Source organism: Carcharodon carcharias, chromosome 6 (assembly GCF_017639515.1).
Source record: "Carcharodon carcharias isolate sCarCar2 chromosome 6, sCarCar2.pri, whole genome shotgun sequence".
Taxonomy (NCBI): domain Eukaryota; kingdom Metazoa; phylum Chordata; class Chondrichthyes; order Lamniformes; family Lamnidae; genus Carcharodon; species Carcharodon carcharias.
This window is the reverse complement of record NC_054472.1, coordinates 73,908,430-73,929,567: the sequence shown is the minus strand read 5'-3', so window position 1 is coordinate 73,929,567 and position 21,138 is coordinate 73,908,430. Positions and strand designations below refer to the sequence as shown.

Genomic DNA, 21,138 nt, shown 5'->3' with positions numbered 1-21,138 from the left:
AAGAGAGGTTGGATAGACTTGGGTTGTTTTCGTTGGAGCAAAGAAGACTGAGGGGGTGACCTGATTGAGGTGTACAGATGGACAGGGTGGATAGGGAGCAGCTGTACCCCTTAGTTGAAGGGTCAGTCAGGAGGGGACATAAGTTCAAGGTGAGGGGGATGTGAGGAAAAACTTTTTTACTCAAGAGCATGGTGACGGTCTGGAATGCACTGCCTGGGAGGGTGGTAGAGGCGGGTTGCCTCACATCCTTTAAGAAGTACCTGGATGAGCACTTGGCACATCATAACATTCAAGACTATGGGCCAAGTGCTGGTAAATGGGGTTGGTAGGAAGGTCAGGTGTTTCTCACGTGTTGGTATAGACTTGATGGGCCGAAGGGCCTCTTCTGCACTCTGTGATTCTGTAAGAATTTGCCTGGATCCCAAAGATCTGAATTAAACCATAAAGAGGGATCACTACCCCATTCCCACACTGGAAGAGATCACACCAGCAGGAGCAGGAGCAAAAGTTTTCAGAAAGCTCGATGCCAGAAATGGCTCCTGGAATGTGAAACTAAACATGGAAACTTCGCTGTTGACAACATTTAACACATCCTTTGGACAGTAAAAATTCCTGCGTCTACATTTTAGCCTTAAAGTGAGCCAGGATGTGTTCCATCAGAAAGTAGATAAGACATACAGGGGATGCAAAGGGGCAGGTGGCATAGGAAATGATATCCAGATATACAGTGTAAGTGAAAAAGATCATGACTACCATCTATATGAAGCCAGAGAGAGAACCAGGAAAGCTGGGATCAAGTTAAATGCAGACAAATGCATTGTGAGAATGCCAGTTCCTCGGAACGGTGTACACACCTGACAGAATCAAGCTGAAGCCCCAAGAGATAAGAGAGAGTTGGGAAGTTTCTTTGGCTTGATGCAATAGATGAGCTCCTTCATACCACATATGTCAGAGCAGATAGCAAGCCTGCAGGAGCCGATGAAAGAAGATGTAGAGTGCATGGTCAGAGTCACATGACAGGGGTTTCAACAAACTCAAAGAAGTAATATGCCAGGAGACAAGTCAGTCATATAATGACAGAAAGAAACGTGTCATTCTGCAAGTAGATGTTTCTTCAAAAGGACTAGGAGTAGCCCTGGTACAAAAGGGAAAGCCAAAAGAATTTGCATCCACAGCTCTAGCATCAGCTGAGATCAGATCTGCCAATATAGAAAGAGAACGTTTGGCAGTCATGTATGGATATGAGAAATTCCATACATATCTCTATGGGAGAAAATACATAGTGGAGAGTGATGATCGTCCACTGGACAATGACAAGAATACAGCACTACCCAACAATAAAGTTTCTCTCTAACTACCATGTCAATTCACGTAGAGGAGACATGATTAAAGAAAGCCACTTCACTTGTGGGGTGGATTGAAAAAAATTAGAGGCAAAAGCAATCTGATTTAAGGGTAGCAATGGCTTGGGGTCTTTTCCACTTTCAAAATTGAGATATGGCTTGATCTACCATTTCCAGAGGAGGTGCCACTCATAGGAAGTGTTCTCAGGAAGATGTGGAATGAGAGGCTTGTAATTTTTTGTTCATTAGTAGATAGGAAAATCAATGATTTCATGCTCATGATTTCATCAGTTGTGCTTCTTGCAAATACTGCTTCCCATAAAGAGTGCCAGATCCAGGACCAAAACTACAAGAATAGGGACCTAATGTGAGAAAAGCATGTAACCAGAAAAAGAGAGGATGAATGTAGTATTTAAATTCATGCTGAATCTAGAAAAATCTATTACATGTGAAGAGGTACTAGAGCTAAGCAAGAAAGTAGCTGTAGTAGGATATTAAAAGGCAAAGCACAGGCTCTTAAAATCTGATGTTAATAAATTGGGCTGGCTATTATAACATTTCTGCACAAATGGAATGGAAAGGGACTAACATCTTGTTTAATGTTACAAAGAGACATCAGATTTCTCATGACCTTTGTGGCAACTAATCCTTGCAAAAACCTTTCAAAGCAACTACAGATACCAGAAATCTGAAATAAAAACAGAAAATGCTGGAAATACTCAGGTCAGGTCAGGCAGCATCAGATGCAGTTCAGAGAAGGTTCACTAGGCTGATTCTTGGGATGTAGGGGTTGTCTTATGAGGAAAGGTTGATAGGTTGGACCTATAAGAATGAGAGGGACAAGATGTTTGTCCCTTTCGTTTCCATAAGATTCTGAGGGGCTTGGCAAGGTAGATACTGAGAGGATGTTTCCTCTGGTGGGGGAATCTAGAACTAGGGTGCACAGATTAAAAATAAAGAATCTCCTTTTTAAAATGGATATAAGAAGGAATTTCTTCTCTGAGTGTTGTTAGTGTTTGGATTTCTCTTGCCCAGACAGCAGTGGAGGCTGGGTCTTAGTTTTATTCAAGACTGAATTAAACAGGTTTTTGATTGACAAGGGAGTCAAGGATTATGGGGAACAGGCAGGAAAGTGGAGTTAAGGCCACAATCAGATCACCCATGATCTAACTAAATGGTGGAGCAGGTTTGAGGGGCCAAATAGCTCCTATTTCTTATGTTCTCATGTTCATCTGTGGAGTGAAAAACAAGAATTAACATTTCAGCTCATTGACCTTGATGGCAAAAGTGGAAAATGTTAGAGATATAACAGGTTTTAAGCAAACACAAGAAGGAGGAGGGAAAGGAAAAAGGGAAGGTATGTGATAACATGGAAGGAATGAAAGATTAAATGACAAAATGATTTGGTGATGATTCTGCTATTTTCATTTGCAACTTCTCTAGATCAGACTTTTGTTTCTTTGCTTGTTCCATTGCCATCTCCTTTGCCTTGCTCCAACATCCCTTAGTATTATCAGGTGAGTTAGCGAACTTGTGTTATTTGTTACTTTCGTATCTCAGTTAGAAATTCCTTAAAAATAGTGCAAGCTGTTCGGTTTCTCTTGCTACTGCATATCTATTAGTTTTACGTAACATTACCGAGGATATGCTGTACAGAACAAGACATTAGGCCCAACCAGTCCATACCGGGATTTATGCTGCACTTGAAGCTCCTCCCATCTTTGCTCATCTAAATCTATCATTGTAACCATCCATTCCCTTCTCTATCATATGCTTGTCTAGATTCCCCTTAAGTGCATCTATATTATTCATTTCAAATATGCCCTATGTTAGCAGGTTCCACATTCTTACCACTCTTTAGGTCAAAAATTTTCTTCTGAATTTTCTATTGAATTTCTTGATGACTATCCTATATTTAGGGTCTCTAGTTACATTCTTCCCCACAAGAGGAAACATTCTCTCTGTATCCAGTCTGTCAAACGTTTCATAATTTTAAAAGACCTCTATTAGGTCACCACTCAGCCTTCTTTATTCAAGGGAAAAGAGACCCAGTCTGTTAATCCTTTCCTGGTATGCACACCCATGTATTTCTGGTATCATCCTTGTAAGCTTCTCTGAATTCTCTTCAGTGCCCTTTTAATCTTTTTACAATCTGGTGACCAGAACAGCACATGATAAGCTAAGGCCAGGATATTGAGGTCGGCAAGCAGGGGGCAGGGCCCGTTCACTGACGCGTGAAATGACGTCGGATGATGTCGAGTGGAACTCCCGACGTCACCCCACGTCATTTCAATTTTCAGGTCGGCGGGGACACAGCTGAATCAACTGTGCACGCGCTGACCTGTCAATGGTCCATTCAGGCCATTTAAAATCTAAATCAAGTAATTAATGGAGCTTCCCGTCCAACCTTAAGGTTGGCGGGCAGGCTGGGAGCCCTGGCGGGCTTCAGAAAAAGCATGAAACCTCATCCACGGGCGGGATGAGGCTTCATGTGGGTTTTAAAAAATTTAATAAAAGTTTGATTGAAAGTGATGGACATGTCCCAACTCATGTGACAGTGTCACATGAGGGGGCATGTCAAGGAAATTTTATTTTTGTACATTGACCATTTTTAAATTTGGCGCCGATCTTGCTGAGGCAGCACTTAGCTTTAGGGAGATGAGTTTGCTTTTTCGAGCACATGTGCAAAAGAGCACAATCTCGGATGAGGGAATCCTCCCGCCTGCACAGGGAGCGCATAGCACTTCTTGGGGCGGACATCACGCTGGGCGGACTTTAATTGGCCCACCCATGTAAAATGGCGGCGCACCCGCTCCTGCACTCCCCCGCCCCCCGACGGGAGGAAAATTCTTCCCTAAGTGTGGTCTAACCAAGATTTAGAAATTTTGAAAATTTGTAATATCCCAATCAGTAATGTAAATTGTGAACAGCAGTGGTCCTAGCACTGCTCATGTGGAACACCACTTCCAACCTTCTGTCACTCTGAATAACTACCCTTCATTCCCACTCTCTGCTTTCTGTCTTGAAGCCAGCTAGCAATCCATTCTGCCACTTGTACCCTGACACATTCTCTAACCTTATTCATTAGTCTATTATATGCCATCTTATTGAAGGCCTTTTCGAAAATACAGAAAAATAACATCTACTGCATTACCATTGTCTACTCTCCCTGTTACTTCCTCAAAAAACTCAATAATGTTGGACAAGCAAGTTTTCCCTTTTGAAATCGATACTGTTCAATGGCCAGAAATATCCCCCCATTGGGGTGGGTTGTGTGGGGGCAGGCGCGAACCCGATCAGTGCTCCGATTGGGTCCGTGCCACCATTTTGCGTGGGCTGGCCCATCATGATGCGCGTCCAGAAGTGCTGAGCGCTCCCTGTGTGGGCAGTGAGGGGGTTCCTGCAATCTTTTGCACATGTGCGCGAAAGAGCACAGAGATATTCTTGAGGTACGGAGGTGCCTCAGGGAGATTTGTTTAAGTTATGGAAATTTGAATAAAATTGGGAAAAAAATTTAAGGACATGTCCCCTCATGTGAAACTGTCACATGAGCTGGGAACATGTCCATTATTTATTTCAAAAATGTTTATTTAAATATTAAGCCCTTCATGAAACCTCACCCTGCCTGTGGATGAGGTTTCATGAAAAATGCGAAGGCCCTTCGCCTGCCTGCCAACCTTAAGGTTGAATGGGCAGCTCAGTTAATTACTTGAATTACTTTTTAACAGGCCTTAGTGGGCCTTTGATAGTTTAGTGGGCGTACAGCCGACTTGGCTGCGCATCCGCCGAACAGAATATCTGTATGATGTGTGGTGACGTCAGGATGCCCCCCCCGACATCACCATGTGTAATTTTACACGTCAGCAAGTGGGCCCTGCCCAGATGTTGCCCAATGTGATATTTCTCATTTCCACAGCTTGAACCTTCCGGTCAGCATGCGGCCACCATGCGTCATTCCGATCTTCAGTTTGGAGGGTGCACACCGGAGTCGACTAAGCTCCTGCCGAACTGTCAAAGGCCTATTAAGGCCATTTAATTAAACTAATTTTCTGGGTAGCCCATCCAACCTTAAGGTTGGCAGGCAGGCGAAGAGCCCAGGTGGCCTTTGCGTTTTTCATGAAACCTCATCCATGGGCAGGATGAGGTTTCATGAAGGGTCTGAATAATTTTTTCTAATTTTTTTTTCAGGTTTTCGTAACGAAAATAATCTCCACACCTTGGAGATTTCTGCACTCTTTTGCACGCATGCGAGAAACGGTGAAGGCCCCGACTCTCCCTGCCCGCACAGGGAGCACTGACCACTTCCGGCTGCGCGTCACGCTGGGCGGGCCTTAATTGACCCGCTCACGTAAAATGGTGGTGCCCAGCCAATCACAAGCGGCAATCGGCTGTGCGCCCGCTCCCGCTCAGCTCGCACGATGGAGAGAAAATCCGCCCCCAGATGTTGTTCTTTTCTCTCCCTTAGTCACAATTCCTTTAATTTTCTTACCACTAATGTTAAGCTGACTGGTCTATAATTCCCTAGACATATTTTGTACCCCTTCTTAAATATAGGAATTATATTAATTATCTGACTTTCCTCTGACACTACACCTTTGATAAGCCTGTTCCTTATATTACAGTGTAAACTCATTCAGAGCACTTAGATTAGATGTGGAAAATGAATAAGCCCCTGTCTTTGCAAAACTTTTGAACATGGTTAAGAAATGTTACATAATGTCAAATAATTGGGATGTGAAAAGACTTACGTGACAACTGGATGTTTTGTATAATCAGGATCACATGCTCCTGTGAGAACGCTTGAGAGGGGACATGCCTTTTTAAAAATAATAAAAATATGAACAACAAAAACATTCAAATACAATTGCATGGTTTATCATAATTGCCATTTACCGAAACATTTGTTTACCTCAATATGGATTCTCTTCTGTAGTATTTCCTTGTAGAGTGCAGGATCTTTAATGGTTACGTATCCATGGCCAATTCTTTCAGCCTTTAAAATATCCACAGCCTATCAAGGTAATAAGTTTATTTCAAAAATGTTTTACTCTTCAGAGCATCCACTTGGAATCAAAGATGACTATTCAGAATTTCCAAGTCCACTTGGAACTTAAATTGCTTGCAGGCAGCACACAAGGGGCTTGACATTGCAGTCAGTGGTGCAGTGACAGCATGAGGCACTGACCTTGAAGAAAGCTACCCACAAAAATCTAGCGATCTCTGTGTCATGGATTTCATCACCCCTGATTTTAATTTCAAACTGGCGCCAAGTCAAGTGAACTTCCAGACATCCAGCAACAGTGATGTTATCAAGCAGGTGCTGATCACATTGAAGAATTCTCACAGACAGCAAACCAGAGAATTTAAAAGAACTGACTATCCTTCCATCTTTAATATAATTTAACAGAGAGAAATAAAAATTGCACATAGGATTAAGGTGAAATATAATAAATTAATTTTAAAGAATATGATATTTAAAATATGGAAATGATCATTATTTCAGAAATATTAAAATAGTTTTTCAAGGTCAGAAAGGTTTTTAAGCAGTGATTATGAACATAGTTCACCATTAAAAACCCAGTTACACCTCATTCAACAAGGTGTAAAGTTTAAGGTTTTTTTTTTACATAAGACTAATGACTTACCTAAGAACATAGCATACATAATAGCAGCAGGAATAAGCCAAACAGCCTCTGGAGCCTGCTCCACCATTCAGTAAGATCAAGGCTAATCTTGGACTTCACTTTTCCACCTGATCCATATATCCCTCGATTTCCTTAGAGTCCAAAAATGTACTAATTTTATCCTTGAATATACTGAACATCCACGGTCCTCTGCTATTGAGAATCCCAATGATTAACTAACTTCTGAATAAAGAAATTTCTCATCATCTCAGTTCTAAATGGCTGAACTATTATCCTTAGGCTATGCCCCCTATTTCTAGACTCATCAGCCAGGGGAAACAGTCTCCTCGTGCAGCATTTTCCCCCCATCGGGGAGGTTGTGCGGAAGTGGGTAGGTTCCCGATCAGCGCCCCTGGTTGGAGGCGCACTGCCATTTTACGTGGGTGGGCCAATTAAGGCCCACCCAGCGTGATGTCCACCCAGAAGTGCTGTGTGCTCCCTGTGCGGGCGGGGGGAGATTCCTTGAGCTGGGAGTGCGCTCTTTCGTGCATGTGCGCGAAAGAGCGCACAGATCTCCCTGAGGCAAAGTGCTGCCTCATGGAGATCAGTGTTACTTTTAAAAACCTAAAGACGGCAAAAATTTAAGAACATGTGCCCTCGTGAAACTGTCACATGAGATAGGACATGTCCATTACTTTTATTAAAAATATTCGTGAAATTTTAAATCCTACATGAAACCTCATCCTGCCCGTGGATGTGGTTTCATGCATTCTCCGAAGGCAGCCTGGCCTCCTCGCCTGTCCGCCAACCTTAAGGTTGGAGGGGCAGGCCCATTAAGTTAAATAATTAGTTTTTTTAATGGCATAATAGGCCGTTGACAGTTCCTGCCGAACTGAAAATCTAAGTGATGCAGAGTGACGCCTGCCCGATGTCACCCCGCGTCATTTTACGCGTCGACGAGTGGGCCCCGCCCCCACTCGCTGACCGGAAAATGCTGCCCCTAGAATCTACCCTGACAAGCTTATTACACTCTTAAGTTTCAAAGGGATCAGCCCTCATTCCTCTAAATTTCAGAGCATTGGTTCATTTTCCTCAATCTCTCCTCATAGGACAACCCTCTCATCCCAGATAAAAGTGGAAGTTCTCATCAGTTCAATGATTTCTAATTGATTTCAGCTCACCCTTTGGAGAAACACAGAATCACTGACTGCAACATCTGGATTTCTGCTTTTACTGCTCATGGTGGACCCCAAAAGTTGCTTTCAGTTTCAGAGGAGTAATAATGGCAAAAGCTGACCATTTCACCATCCTTACTACTGCAAAGTCTGGGCCACTTTTTTTTGTTATAAATTGTTTTAACAACTGGAGAAGTTTTCAAGCTCTGCAGCTTGGTATTTTGGAATTGAAGAGGGTGGTCCATTTGTAGAAATGGGAATATTTTCAAAACACAACTTTTGCACTGACTTATCTCACGTCATTGTTTCTCTGGCTAACACTGCCGAAAACGGGTCATCTAGTAGTTGTATATAAGGCATGGCCGTGCACAGCATGGTTAGTGTATTTGCCAATGTAACAGCAGCGACAGCACTTCAAAATAATTATTGTAAGGGAAGCAGTTTGAGACATCAATTGGAGACAAAATGAGGCAATACATACATGCAAGTTCTTTCTTACAACAGATTCTTGGCGGTAAATAGATTATATCTAAACTTCTTATTTATCATGTCTTAATGGAACCATTTTCCCCCACCTGACCCCTTCATGGTCCACTGGCTTACTCTGACTCAAATTACGAATTATTGAAGATAATTTTTCTTGTTAAAGTGTAAGCCTATAAATTACTCTGACATTACAATATGAATACTTTGCATGATAGACATTTTCAATTTTTACATTATTTTAAGCATTTTGTAACCAGTAACATTACAATATGAATACTTTGCATGATAGACATTTTCAATTTTTACATTATTTTAAGCATTTTGTAACCAGTAACATAATAAGGCCTCATCTATGGTGATAATTTTTAGCTTTCCCAATGTTACTGAGAACAAGGTGAACTGTGTAATTTACTTTATTTTTTTTTGACAAAAGGAAGCTCCATATCAAGTAGTCCTGCAGATATGTTTACAATAAAGTGTGAGCGTAATTATGGTGTATTTGTAGAATCCAAGTATGAGCTGTAACTGTGCAGTTATGAAAAGTATGACATCTTTTACACTGTTTAACAGTTACAAGTGTTGTTTATTCCAATACAAAAATTTATTGAATATTACTAATTTGGGCAATTTATTCTCCTATGGCTTAGAGTTATGAATGATAAGGGAATTCTAATGTCACAGTACTAGCCATCAATTTAAGATAGTGACTAAATAAGAACAAAACTAAGGGGAACCTATATGAAAATAACTTACTAAATGGAAGCAAGGACAGTTTGGGAATCAGTAAAACCTGCCTGACCAATTTACATTTTTGAGGACTGGTCCTTTAAGGAAAGCTAGTGCAGGGTTCACCTTGGATCTTGGCTCTTGTCATTTGCAGTGATGGATGAATAATTTGCCTGTACCTACATGGTTGAAATTAGATATCCTAGCATCGCATCAGTGTTTGGGCTGTGCAATGTCAGGTTAGCACCAATTCACAACCATTCACTTGGGGATACCAACATGTGTGCCTTTTTCCTGCTGGAATGCCGCAGAGGAAGGTAGCACTAGAGCAATAAACATTGAGCCCATAAAACCTCCAAAAAAATTCCATGTGAAAGGCTACCATGAAAGTTTGAGACATTGAACATCAGAAAAAAGTCACAGGTGTGTAAGGAATTACATGAAAAAAAGGCAAGTAGTGGATGTTAATTAAGGGCAGAGAGATGTTGGGGAGGAGGAATGTAATGAATGGACTGCCCCAGGGATGGATACTGGGCCCCTTACTACTAATAATCTCTATTCAGGAGTAAAAAAATAAATTAGTCAAATTCCAAAGATGATAAAAGCCTGATGGAGTAGATGGGAGAGGGAGGAGCAGAAGTATCAGACAAAATATGTCATTTTTGTAATTCCATACCTGAATTTACATGCGGAAATATTGCAGCTGAAATAAAATACACATAAATGCAAGGTTTTCCCCATTAGAAGAAAGAATAATAAATAAAGTCAAACTGCCTTAGGAAGAGGGGTTCAATGGCAAATGAGAGAGACAGCAGGTTCAACACTGAAGATGCTCAGTCACTGCAGAGCAGCAATCAACAAAACAACTAGAATGCTGAGTTCTCAGTAGCAGAATTAGCCTTATAAATCTGAAGTAATTTGCAGAAGCTCTCTAGTATTCTGGTCAGGCTGCATAACACATTTGTATTCAGCTTTTGTCACTGAGGCACTATGGAAACATCCAAGCCCTGGAAATGTTATAAAGTAGGGCCACTAGGTTCAGAGGGTTGAGGAAAAGTAATAATAACTTGGACTCTCTGATCTCAAAATGAGGTAAATGAGAAGGAGTCTTATACAGGTACCTTATGTACCCTGTGGAATAGAAGAGGTTAATCCAGAGCGTTATTTTAACTTAAAGCTCAGTTGCAAGACAAGGGATAATAAGTACCAACTGGGAAAAAGCAAGCTCAGGACTGACGTCAGGAAACACTTCTTCACATGAAGTATAATTAATAAATGGTCTTCTGGGTAGGATGGTGAAGACAGTCAGATGCTGTAATGAGAGAGCTCTTAAGTTTCTAATGGAAACATGAGCATGATGGGCTGAATGGTCTCTCTCTGTACTTGTCTTTGACACCTTTGTGATTTTATAACACCTGTATTCTTCTAACTGCACAAATTAGTGTAAATTCTAGGGAAAGCATAAGTAAACAATGAGATTGTTCTTAATTACATATTTATCCCCTCTTGGATACAATTTTAATTTGAAATCCAATCTCCAAGTTGAAAAGTTGTAATTTGGTTTTCCATTTTGTAGGTTACCCTCAGCCACCTTCAGTCCTCCCCTTTCCTTTCACTCACACACTCACTTACTAACTGGAAGTCAGACATGCGAGCCAGTTCCATACTTTAAGACTATCCAACTTTCATTGAGGATGTGTGCATTATACAACTCAATCCTCTTTTGCAAGCATAAAGAAGGTACAATGTCATGAAAAATATATAACCAAACCCATCCTTTCTGGTGTCCTCCACAAACGTATTGCTGCTGCCCGCCCACCACCTGCCCCTTGCCTCATAAATTTTTATTTTGCACATCTTTGGTCAAGTTTCAACCTTTTGTCATATTGGAAGAAAATAGAAATAAAGGCTTTAGAGCAAAGACTGTATATCCACAGATTTTTAAATTCCAATTTATTTCAAACAGATTTTACAAGGGCAGCAGCAGAAACCTGAGGAGGGGGAAACAATACAAAAGATGCCGAGAAGGAGGGATAGTTGTAGGAAGCCAGGCAAGAGAGAAGATGGGTCCGAATACAGAAAACACAGGAAATGTTCAGGAGGTCAGATAGCATCTGTGGAGAGAGGAAGGTAAGGTTAGCATTTCAGGTCAATGGGTTTTGGTCAGAAGTAGACAGCTTTTAAAGAGGAACAGAGCTATGGAAAATGGAGTGGGTGGAAGCAGAATTAGTTTGTGATTAGGTGGAGGAGATGATTAAATGACAGAGGGGATAATGGTCTGACAAAAGGAAGAAAATAAATACAAGTTTTATTTGTGGCCCAAAGAAGGTATAAAGTATTATAAAAAACAGTGGAGGAGGAGGGAAGCATGGAAAATTTGACAAAGTGGAGAAGGGTCCAATGGCCCAGGGATATATTGGAAGATAAAGTCTGAGAACACCAGTGTTGCAGACCCCTAAATACAAAGAAGGGTCATTGTTTCTTTTTATCTTCCTGCTCATGAAACAGTCTGGAGTATAAATGGGCTGTAGATGGATGGACTGGGCTTCATGAATACGCTAGCACCTCCAAAGTGATGGATTCAGATTCTGACTGGGATTTCTATTTTGGCAGAATTTAACTTCGGCAGGGCAACCTGCCAACGGCCAAGTTTCCCAAGCTTTAGATTCACAGATGATTTCTCTTTTTCTACAAGCACCAAGTGAGATTTTTGCCTCTATCAATTGTATTTGGCTTGTGCTGGACATTTGCTACAGTGTGGCTGGTTTCCTCTGGAAATGCATTCCTGGCAACTGTATTTCCTTTGAAAAATGCCTGTCATATCCAATGGATTTTTTTTTATACATCTCATTATTTTTGTGGAAGAAGCCAACAGGGCCATTCCTGGGCTAATTTCCCACTCACATTCAATTGAGTTACATTTAGGAGTCAAGCAGCTAACTCCAATAGAAAGTTCTGGGTCCCAAGATTAATGGGGAGGCATAGAGGCAGTAGCTGGGGTGGTGGCAAGGGATGATCCAGGAAAGCTTGGGAAATGGAGGTCCAGACGTCAATCATTTTCTTCTTCTGATCACCTTGACCAAGAAATACAACTCTTGTCAACTACTTTACCTCACGCACTACTTTTGGAGGCCCAACTTCCCCAGCATGAACAGTACGGTGGATACCACATTTCACAGCCATCTGGAGGGAGATCAAAAATCACACAAAATTATATCTTTTCATATTACATTTTTCCTGCCCTGATGGTACTGATTTATGCTTGGACTGGGCTCACAGGCACTGGTGCCCACCCAGTACATCTTCATTCATGAGCTCAGACAGTCTCAGTTGGTATAGTACCACTGACTGCATGCATGTCACTTTGCAGACACCATGGACTGGATTTTATGTGGAGGCTGCTTGACACCTTCCTTGCCCACTGTAATATGGGAGACAGGTCAGGGATGGGCTGGAAGGCTTTGAGAAGGTCACTCGTTTTATTTTACAAGTTCGCATCTTCAAATACGCCAACGGGGAGCCATAAAATCCAGCCCCATGTGTCAATTTTGAGAAATACTCAACTGATAGGGATTCCACTCCCAATGTGCAGCTGGTATGCCCAGTATCCTGGCAGCAGCAATCATGGTGTCCTCTTTCTGTGGCAGTCTTATGTGCCATCTGCATTTCAGCCACCACGACAAACCGAAAGGTGGCTACTGGGTGAAAAGGGCTGTGCTTTGACAACATGGCTCATGACTTCAGTGCACAACCCACACATGTGGGGGGCATGCGTAAAACGAAAACCAAGCTGCCATAAGAAACGTGATAGAGAAGATCATTACTGTGCTGAAACAATGGCTGGGATTTTCCACCTCCGCCTGCCGCTGGGGTATTCCGGTCCTGCCAAAAGTCAATGGGCTTTTGGCTGGCCTGCCGCATTCCCTACGGTGGGTTCCGCTACAGCAGAGCTGGAAAATCCCAGCCAATGCTTCTGCTGTCTGGACAGCCATGGAGGAGCCCTATAACTCGACAAAAAGCATGTCAAGATTTGTGGTGGTCTGTTGCATGCTGGACAATTTCACCATCATGATGAAATAGCCCTTGCCACCAGCTAGATGGCAACCAGCTGACCAGCAGGAGATGAGGAGAGAATAGGATGAATGGTGGAAGCAACGTAGACAAGTCCCTTATGGCCTGGCTGTTTACGAGTGACTAATCAACTGGGATTCCAGTAAATGCAAACCCAATTTTACATTCACCAACAGTCTCACACTTTACATTCCCCCTGTTACTGAGTGACAAGGTCTACGTGGTCATAGTGCAGAAATAAAAGCCAACACAATATAAACATCCCAAACCAAATTTCTAAATTAAAGTAACTGCTTACATATTTCAACCAATCACACTTGTACTTTCCCTTTGTGCCTGCCTTCCATGTGCCTTTGCCTGGCTAGTGCTCTTATTGATAGAAATAGACATTCCCATTGGTGAAAGGCTCAAGAACTAGAGGTCACAGGTTTAATGCTGATTAGTTCAAAAGCCACATAAGGAAAAGCTTTTTTTAAGTAGTGAGTGGTTGCGATCTGGAATGTACTGTCTGAAACAGTAGTGGAGACAGTTTTAATAATGGCTTTCAATAGGGAATTGGATAAGCACCATAGATGTCTCACCTGCACCCTCCCTGCCTCCTGGTAAACATCAGGACCATAGGCTTGGTTGTAAAGAATTTATTTTCACCACATTCAGTTTGCCCTGTCAGGATAATGGCAAAAGGAACCCACTAATGAAGATATTCCTCAATGTTAATTAAGGAGCAACCACCTGTGTGTAATTGCCACAAATGTAAGTATCAAATTATTAGAAAGTCAATAATTTCTTCAACTATTCTCATTTATAGGGTTCCTCAGGATGCATTTATTATTATTCTTCTCTATTTTTGTAGAGGAAGAAAAGTGTAATGTACAAATTGTATGTTGTGTCACTCTCTCTATTTTTGCACATGAAATAGAACTGTTAGTGGCTGAAATAAGCATAAATTCACACAATTATAAATGAAGTTAAGAAAGGAGCATTATGTTTGGTAATTAAGGAAATTGGAATTCAGAATTCTGCAATATAAAATTTGTATAGATATCCTACCTCATAAGCTTGTACATGGCCTGGATAGGATTCAGTGTCCATTAATTCATCTCCAGCTAGGTCAATTCCCACTACGCCATCATTTCGATACTTCTTACAAAGCTCAACGATTTCAGGAGACCATGCTGGAGAGCCAGAAGGATAAATGTAAGTTCTATGCAACTAACTATTCCTATTCCAGTTTTTGGAGTGTTAAATAGGCATATAACATACCAATTTCACAGTGGATCACCCCATGCCAGGTGCATGAAATGCAGCTGGCCTGTACTGGTCAAGGCACTCCTTATGTATCCATGGTTACTGCCTGAAATGAATACTGGCTTCCTTAGACTAAATAAATAGGGATCCTGAACTTGTATAGGATCCTTTAGGGAAACTGTTGCCTGGAAGCATTTGATTCAATTATTCTTATGCGCGCCCAGCAAAACATGGCAGAAACACTCAGGAAAATAAACAATTAAACAACTAATGGGAGAAGAAGGCTCCATGAACATTCCTATCCTCAGTGATGTTGAAACTCAGCATGCAAGTGCAAAAAATAAGGCTGAAGTGTTTGAAACCATCTTTAGAGCACCAAGTGGATGATCCATCTCAGCCTCCTCCTCCTGAGGCTCCCAACATCATAGATGCCAGTCTTCAGGCAGTTCACTTCATTCCACGTGATATCAAGAAACAGCTGATTGCACCGGATACAGCAAAGGATATGGGTCCTAACAACATTCTGACAATAGTACTCAAGACTTGTACTACAGAACTGGTTGCAGCATTAGTCAAGCTGTTCCAGTATAGCTACAATACTGGCATTTAACTGACATCTAATCTCAATCATCAACAAAATGATGGAGGATGTCGTTGTCTCAATACAGACTTGATCGAAACAGACAAAAGAGCTGATCCAGAGGTGAAACTAGTGTGACTACCCTTGGCATCAAGTCAGCACGGTGTGGCACAGAGGAGCCCTGGCTAAACTGAAGCTAATAGGAATGAGTGGACAACTATCTACCATAGGCTGTAGTGATACCTAGCACAAAGGAAGGTGGCTGTGCTCTTGCAGACCAATCATCTCAGCCCTAGGACATCACTGCAAGAGTTCCTCAGGGTAGTATCTCCCAGGCACAGCCATTTTCAATTTCCTCATTAATAACCTTCACTTCAACAAAAAATGATGATTGCAGTGTTCAATTCCATTTTGCAGCTCCTCAAATAATGAAGCAGTCTGTGCCCATGAGCAACATGACCCAGGCAATATTTAGGCAGGACCTGATAAGTGGCAAGTAACATTCATGCCACACAAGAGCCAGGCAATGACCATCTACAACAAAAGATAATTTAACCATTTTCCCTCGACAGTCAATAGCATTGCCATCGCTGAATTCTGCCACAGTCAACATCCTGAGTATTATCACTGACCAAAAATGCAACTAAACCAGCCACATAAATACTGCATCTACAAGATAAGGTCAGGGGCTGGAAACTGTGAAGTAAGTAACTTCATCTCCTAACCTCCTCCCACCTCAGTCAGTGACTGCCTGCTGAAATGTTGCCCCACAAAACCCTTTCTACCAACTACAAGACACAAATCTGGAGCACAATGGAATATGCTCCTCTTGCCTGGATGAGTGTAGCTCCACTACTCAAGAATAGTTGTCTGGTAGTAAAGAACTTGAGTATTGCTGAAAAAAAGGAGACACGAAGGTGAAAAATTTTGGAATAGCCCTTTTTGGGCTGCTGACGATTTTTAGATTTGGCTGCATTACCTGAGTTTGGGAAGATTTTTGCACTGCAGTTGGTTGCAGCTACATTGGCTGAGTACTGGGAAAATAGGGATGTCAATGGAACGGTCATTGAGGCTGTTGCACCAGTGGGAACAGCAGTAGCACGAATGAAAGCTCAGAACTGCGGAATCTTGAAGAAGAGGGAAAAGGAAGCCTTTCATAATCCAAATTTTCTGGAACAGAATGTAATAGCTGATGAAGCATCAGTGTGTGAGGAGGCCACATTTCAGCAGGCAGTCACTGACTGTCATCTGTTATAGCAGGAATTGGAGCCAAACACCAGGACACCACAGCAGTGTCTGTGGGTGTGAAGGATAATATGATCCTCACCCTCAGGCTCATTTCAGCCTGTCACAGGCGACATCAGCAGTCAGTCACTTTGCTGCCTATATGGCCATCAAACAGGTGGCAGGTAGCCTGTTAGCAAGGAGATAGTAATACAGCGGCTTCCCAATGCAGGCTGTTGATCAGGAGGATAGAGTCCTTGGGTTTGCCCACATGGCTGGGTTGCCCCAGGTGCAATTGACTGTACAAACATTGTCCTCACTGTCCCCATCAAAATCCTGCTTTGTTGTATAACATGAAGGGGCAATACAATTTGAACGATTTCTGGTCTGTAATCACATACAGTGAATAATGCTTGATTTTGTATCATTGGTCATGATGCCTTCATACTGTGTTTCAATGCCCCCCCACCCTGCGCCCCCAACCCCCTGAATGGCTGGCTGAAAGATTTGCTAGACAAATTTAGCAGTAGCCTGAATGCACACGTAGATTGGGTGCAATCTATCCCACTGCTAAATTTGTTGGTGTTGCTCCTATTTTATGCTGAAGAAACAGGTGAAATACTTATCAACTGCTACCCAACTTTATTGTTATACTTCAACAATTATCGAAGGCGAATTCCCAACCAATTCCACAATCACAATTGGGCAAACTCCTGAGGAAGTATGTGATAAGCAATAAAAAAAATCTAAATTTGAGTTTCTTTTGTTAATTACAACGCACGTTGGAAACATGAATTATAAAATATCCCAAAAACACTGTTGCTATCTGAAAAGATAATTGTAAAAGAGAAAATTACCTTGCATGTGGCGTATGCAACAGAGAATTGATCTCACTTTGATGCCAAAGTCACACTGACCTCTCCGAAAGCCCTGATTAACAAGATTAACAACTTCATCTGGACTTATATCACCTCTACAAAGCAAAATACAATATTCAAATTACAGATGATTAAAAATAAACTTTTTACAGCTTAAAAAAGTAACTTACATTTTCAAAATATTTTTTGCATTGTGGTAAGGCCGACCTTTGATGCCTTGAAGCGAAACTCTGATTCCGGTCGATCTCCCAGTATGGTTACATAAAATATACAGCACAGAAACAACCAATCTGTGCTGGTGCTTACAATTCACATGAGTCTCCTCCCATGTCACCTACCTTATCTCAGTCTTTCAGCTTATCTGTCTATTCTAATCACCGAGTAAAGAAATTTCTCCTGTTAGATTTATTTCCCTATTAGATTTCTTAGTATCTGTATGTATTTATGGCCCCTAGTTTGGGATTCTCCCATAAGTGGAAACAGCCGGTCCACAACTACGCTGTCCAGCCCATTCATAATCTTAAAAAAACTCTCAGGCCACCTCGAAGTCTTCACCTTTCTTTTGAAAAAGGCCTCAGCCTGTAATCTTCCCTAATAGATGTAAACTCTCAGTTCTGGTACCATCCCTGTGAATCTTTTTCTGCACTTCCTCCAGAGCTTTTATGTCCTACTTATGGAACCAAAGCACAGTATTCTAACTGCAGCCTGACCACAGTACTATACAAGTTTAATCTAACTTCAATACTTTTGAAATCAATACCCCTAGGAAAAATTCCAGTCCTTTGTTAGCATTTCTAACTGCCTTGGTGACCTGTGACATTGCTTTTAATGACCTTTGGATACCTCCTGCTCCATTCAGTTTCTTATTTTCTAAGATATAAGTGACATTTCAGTTTTTTCTAGCAAAGTGCATCACCTTATATTTATCTATGTTAAAGTTCATTTGTCACTTAATTCTCCAGTCTACAAGTATTCTGATACTATTTTATATTATGTTGCATTTTTCCTCAGTGTTAGCTATACCCCCAAGTTTGGTAACACCTGCACATTTTGATATTGTGTTACTTATTCCTAAATCCAAATCATTGATGTGAATTCTGAATAGCGGTCCCAGCACTGATAATTGTGGAACACCACTTTCTACCTTCTTCCAATCCGAATGACTTCTCTATATCGCTGCTCTCTGTTTTCCATTTTTTTAGTCACTTTGCTATCCATTCAGCTATTTGTACTTTGACGCCACATGCCCTATAGCTTACCATGTGATACCTTATTGAAACCCTTTCGAAAATTCAAGCGCATTACCCTGGTTTACTCTTTCCATTACCTCTTCAAAGAATTTATCAGGTTAGTTAAGCGTTAAGCATGACTTAGTCTATCAGAATCTATGCTGACTACTTCAGTATTATATTTTCTGTCTCTAGATGCTATTCTATCATTTCTTTTAGCATGGGGAGGATTTTTTTTCTCCCTTCCTCAAAAGGCAGTGGAAGCAGAGTCTTTGAATAGATAGATTCTTGATAAACAAGGGGGTGAAATGTTATTGGGGGTAAGTGGCAAGTTGCAACCAGATCAGCCATGATCTTACTGAATAGCAGAGCATGCTCAAGGGGCAGAGTGGCCTACTCCTGCTTTTAATTCGTATGTTCACATAAATTCCAGTATCTTTCCTGTTATTGTGACTGGTCTGTAGTTCCCAGGTTTTGTTCTACCTCCCTTTTTGTATATAGGAACAATATTAGCATACATAGGAACACCATTAGAGAGGGTGTGGTACCCTCAGTTGCTACGTCTCAAGTGCCTGAGGCACAGGAATGACTGTATCTGCTGCACAACAGCTTTAGCTTCCCCAATGATATACACAGATTAGATTAAAAACTGAAAACTCTGGAGGTACTCAGCAAATTTGGCAGCATCTGTGGAGAGGTAAATAAAGCTAACATTTCAGGTCAATACCCTTCATCAAAACTGGAAATAGAGATATGAAGTTTTAAGTAAGTATAGAGGCAATGACAGTGGGACAGGAGGAAAAGAACAAAAAAAGGTTTTTGATAGGGTGGAAGGCAGAAGAGATTAAATGACAAAAGTGATGAAGGTGCAAGGCAAGAAAAGATGGTAATGGGACAAGTTAAAAAAACAAAGCTGGGTCTAGAGGTGGTGTAAACTAGAAAACAGAAAAACAGAATATTTATCAACAGTTGCTGTCTGAATGGTGGTTGTGATCTGAAATTGTTGAACTCAGTGGTCAACGGATGAAATGAACAAATATTTTGCTTCTGTTTTCACCAAAATAAGATACAAAAAACTTTCCAGTAGTAGCTGTAAACCAGGAGGTGGAAGGGAGGGGGGATCTTGGTGAAATTACAATCACTAGGGAACCACACTGAACAAACTGATGGAGCTGCGGGCTGACAAGTCTCTGGGTCCTGATGGACTTCATCCTAGGGTCTTAAAAGAGGTGGCGAATGAGGTAGTAGATGCATTGGTGTTAATTTTCCAAAATTCCCTAGATTCTGGAAAGGTTCCATCAGGCTGGAAAGTAGCAAATATAACTCCTCTATTCAAGAAGGGAGGGAGGCAGAAAACAGGAAACTAAAGGCCAGTTAGCTTGACGTCTGTCATGGGGAAGGTGTTAGAATCAATCAATTAAGAGGTTAAAGCTGTGCACTTAGTAGAAACTCAAGGTAATCGGGAAGATCTGGCATGGTTTTGTGCAAGGAAAATCACGTTTAACAAATTTATTGGAGTTCTTTGAAGGAGTAACATGTGCTTGGATAAAGGGAAACCTGTGGATTGCTGTACTTGGATTTCCATAAGGCATTGGATAAAGTGCCACATCAAAGGTTATTGCAGAAAATAAAAGCTCATGGTTTAGGGGGTAACATATTAGTATGGATAGAAGATTGGCTGGCTGGCAAAAAACAGAGAATACGCACAAATGGATCTTTTTTTGATTGGCAGGATGTGATGAGTGGAGTCCTGCTGGATTTTGTGCTGGTGCCTCAACTTTTTATAATTTTCATCAATGATAGCTAAATTTGAAAGTAAGTTGTGAAGCGATCATAAGGAGTTTGCAGACAGATGCAGACAAGTTGAATGAGTGGGCAAAAACATGGCAGATGGAGTATAATACAGGAAAATGTGAAGTTATTCACTTGGCAGGAAGAATAAAAAAGCAGAGTATTACTTAAACGGAATATGGCTGCAGAATTTCGAGGTGCAGAGGGATCTAGGTGTTCTGGTACATGAGTAACAAAAGTTACAGCAAGTAATTAGGAAGGCTAATGGAATGCTATTCTTTATTACGAGAGGAATTGAACATAAAAGTAAGGATATTATGCTTCAGTTATACAGGGCATTGGTGAGACCAAAACCTGAATATTGTGTGCAATTTTGGTCTCCTTATTTAAGGAAGGATGTAAATGTGATGGAGGCAGTTTTTTTTTTATTCGCTCATGGGGTGTGCGCATCTCTGGCTAGGCTAGCATTTATTATCCATCCCTAATTGCTCTTGTTCAGGGGACATTTAAGAGTGAACCACATTGGAGTCACATGTGGGCCAGATCAGGTAAGGACGTCAGATTTCTTCCCCAAAGGACATTAGTGAACCAGCTTTTACGAACATCAGCAATGGTTTCATGGTAATCGACAGATTCTTTTTCCCGGATTTTTTAAAATTGAATTCAAATTTCACCATCTGCAAGATTCAAACCCAGAGCGTTACCCTGGAATACTAGTCCAGTGAAAATACCACTATGTCATCACCTCCCCCAGATGAGGTTT

At 41.3% G+C, this 21,138-nt stretch overlaps 1 protein-coding gene across 2 annotated transcripts in view; it reads right to left on the bottom strand.

Annotated features, from left to right (window-relative positions):
* LOC121279263 (adenosine deaminase-like) overlaps nucleotides 1–21,138 on the bottom strand; it is a 48,388-nt gene that overhangs the window by 10,488 nt on the left and 16,762 nt on the right. For both annotated transcript variants that reach the window (XM_041190361.1, XM_041190362.1), the window contains exons 6-10: nucleotides 17,335–17,450; nucleotides 14,476–14,600; nucleotides 12,466–12,537; nucleotides 6,253–6,354; nucleotides 6,092–6,159 (exon numbers count right to left, since the gene is read on the bottom strand). In XM_041190361.1, coding sequence (XP_041046295.1) covers nucleotides 6,092–6,159; nucleotides 6,253–6,354; nucleotides 12,466–12,537; nucleotides 14,476–14,600; nucleotides 17,335–17,450 — 483 coding nt within the window. The remainder of the gene's footprint in view (nucleotides 1–6,091; nucleotides 6,160–6,252; nucleotides 6,355–12,465; nucleotides 12,538–14,475; nucleotides 14,601–17,334; nucleotides 17,451–21,138) is intronic.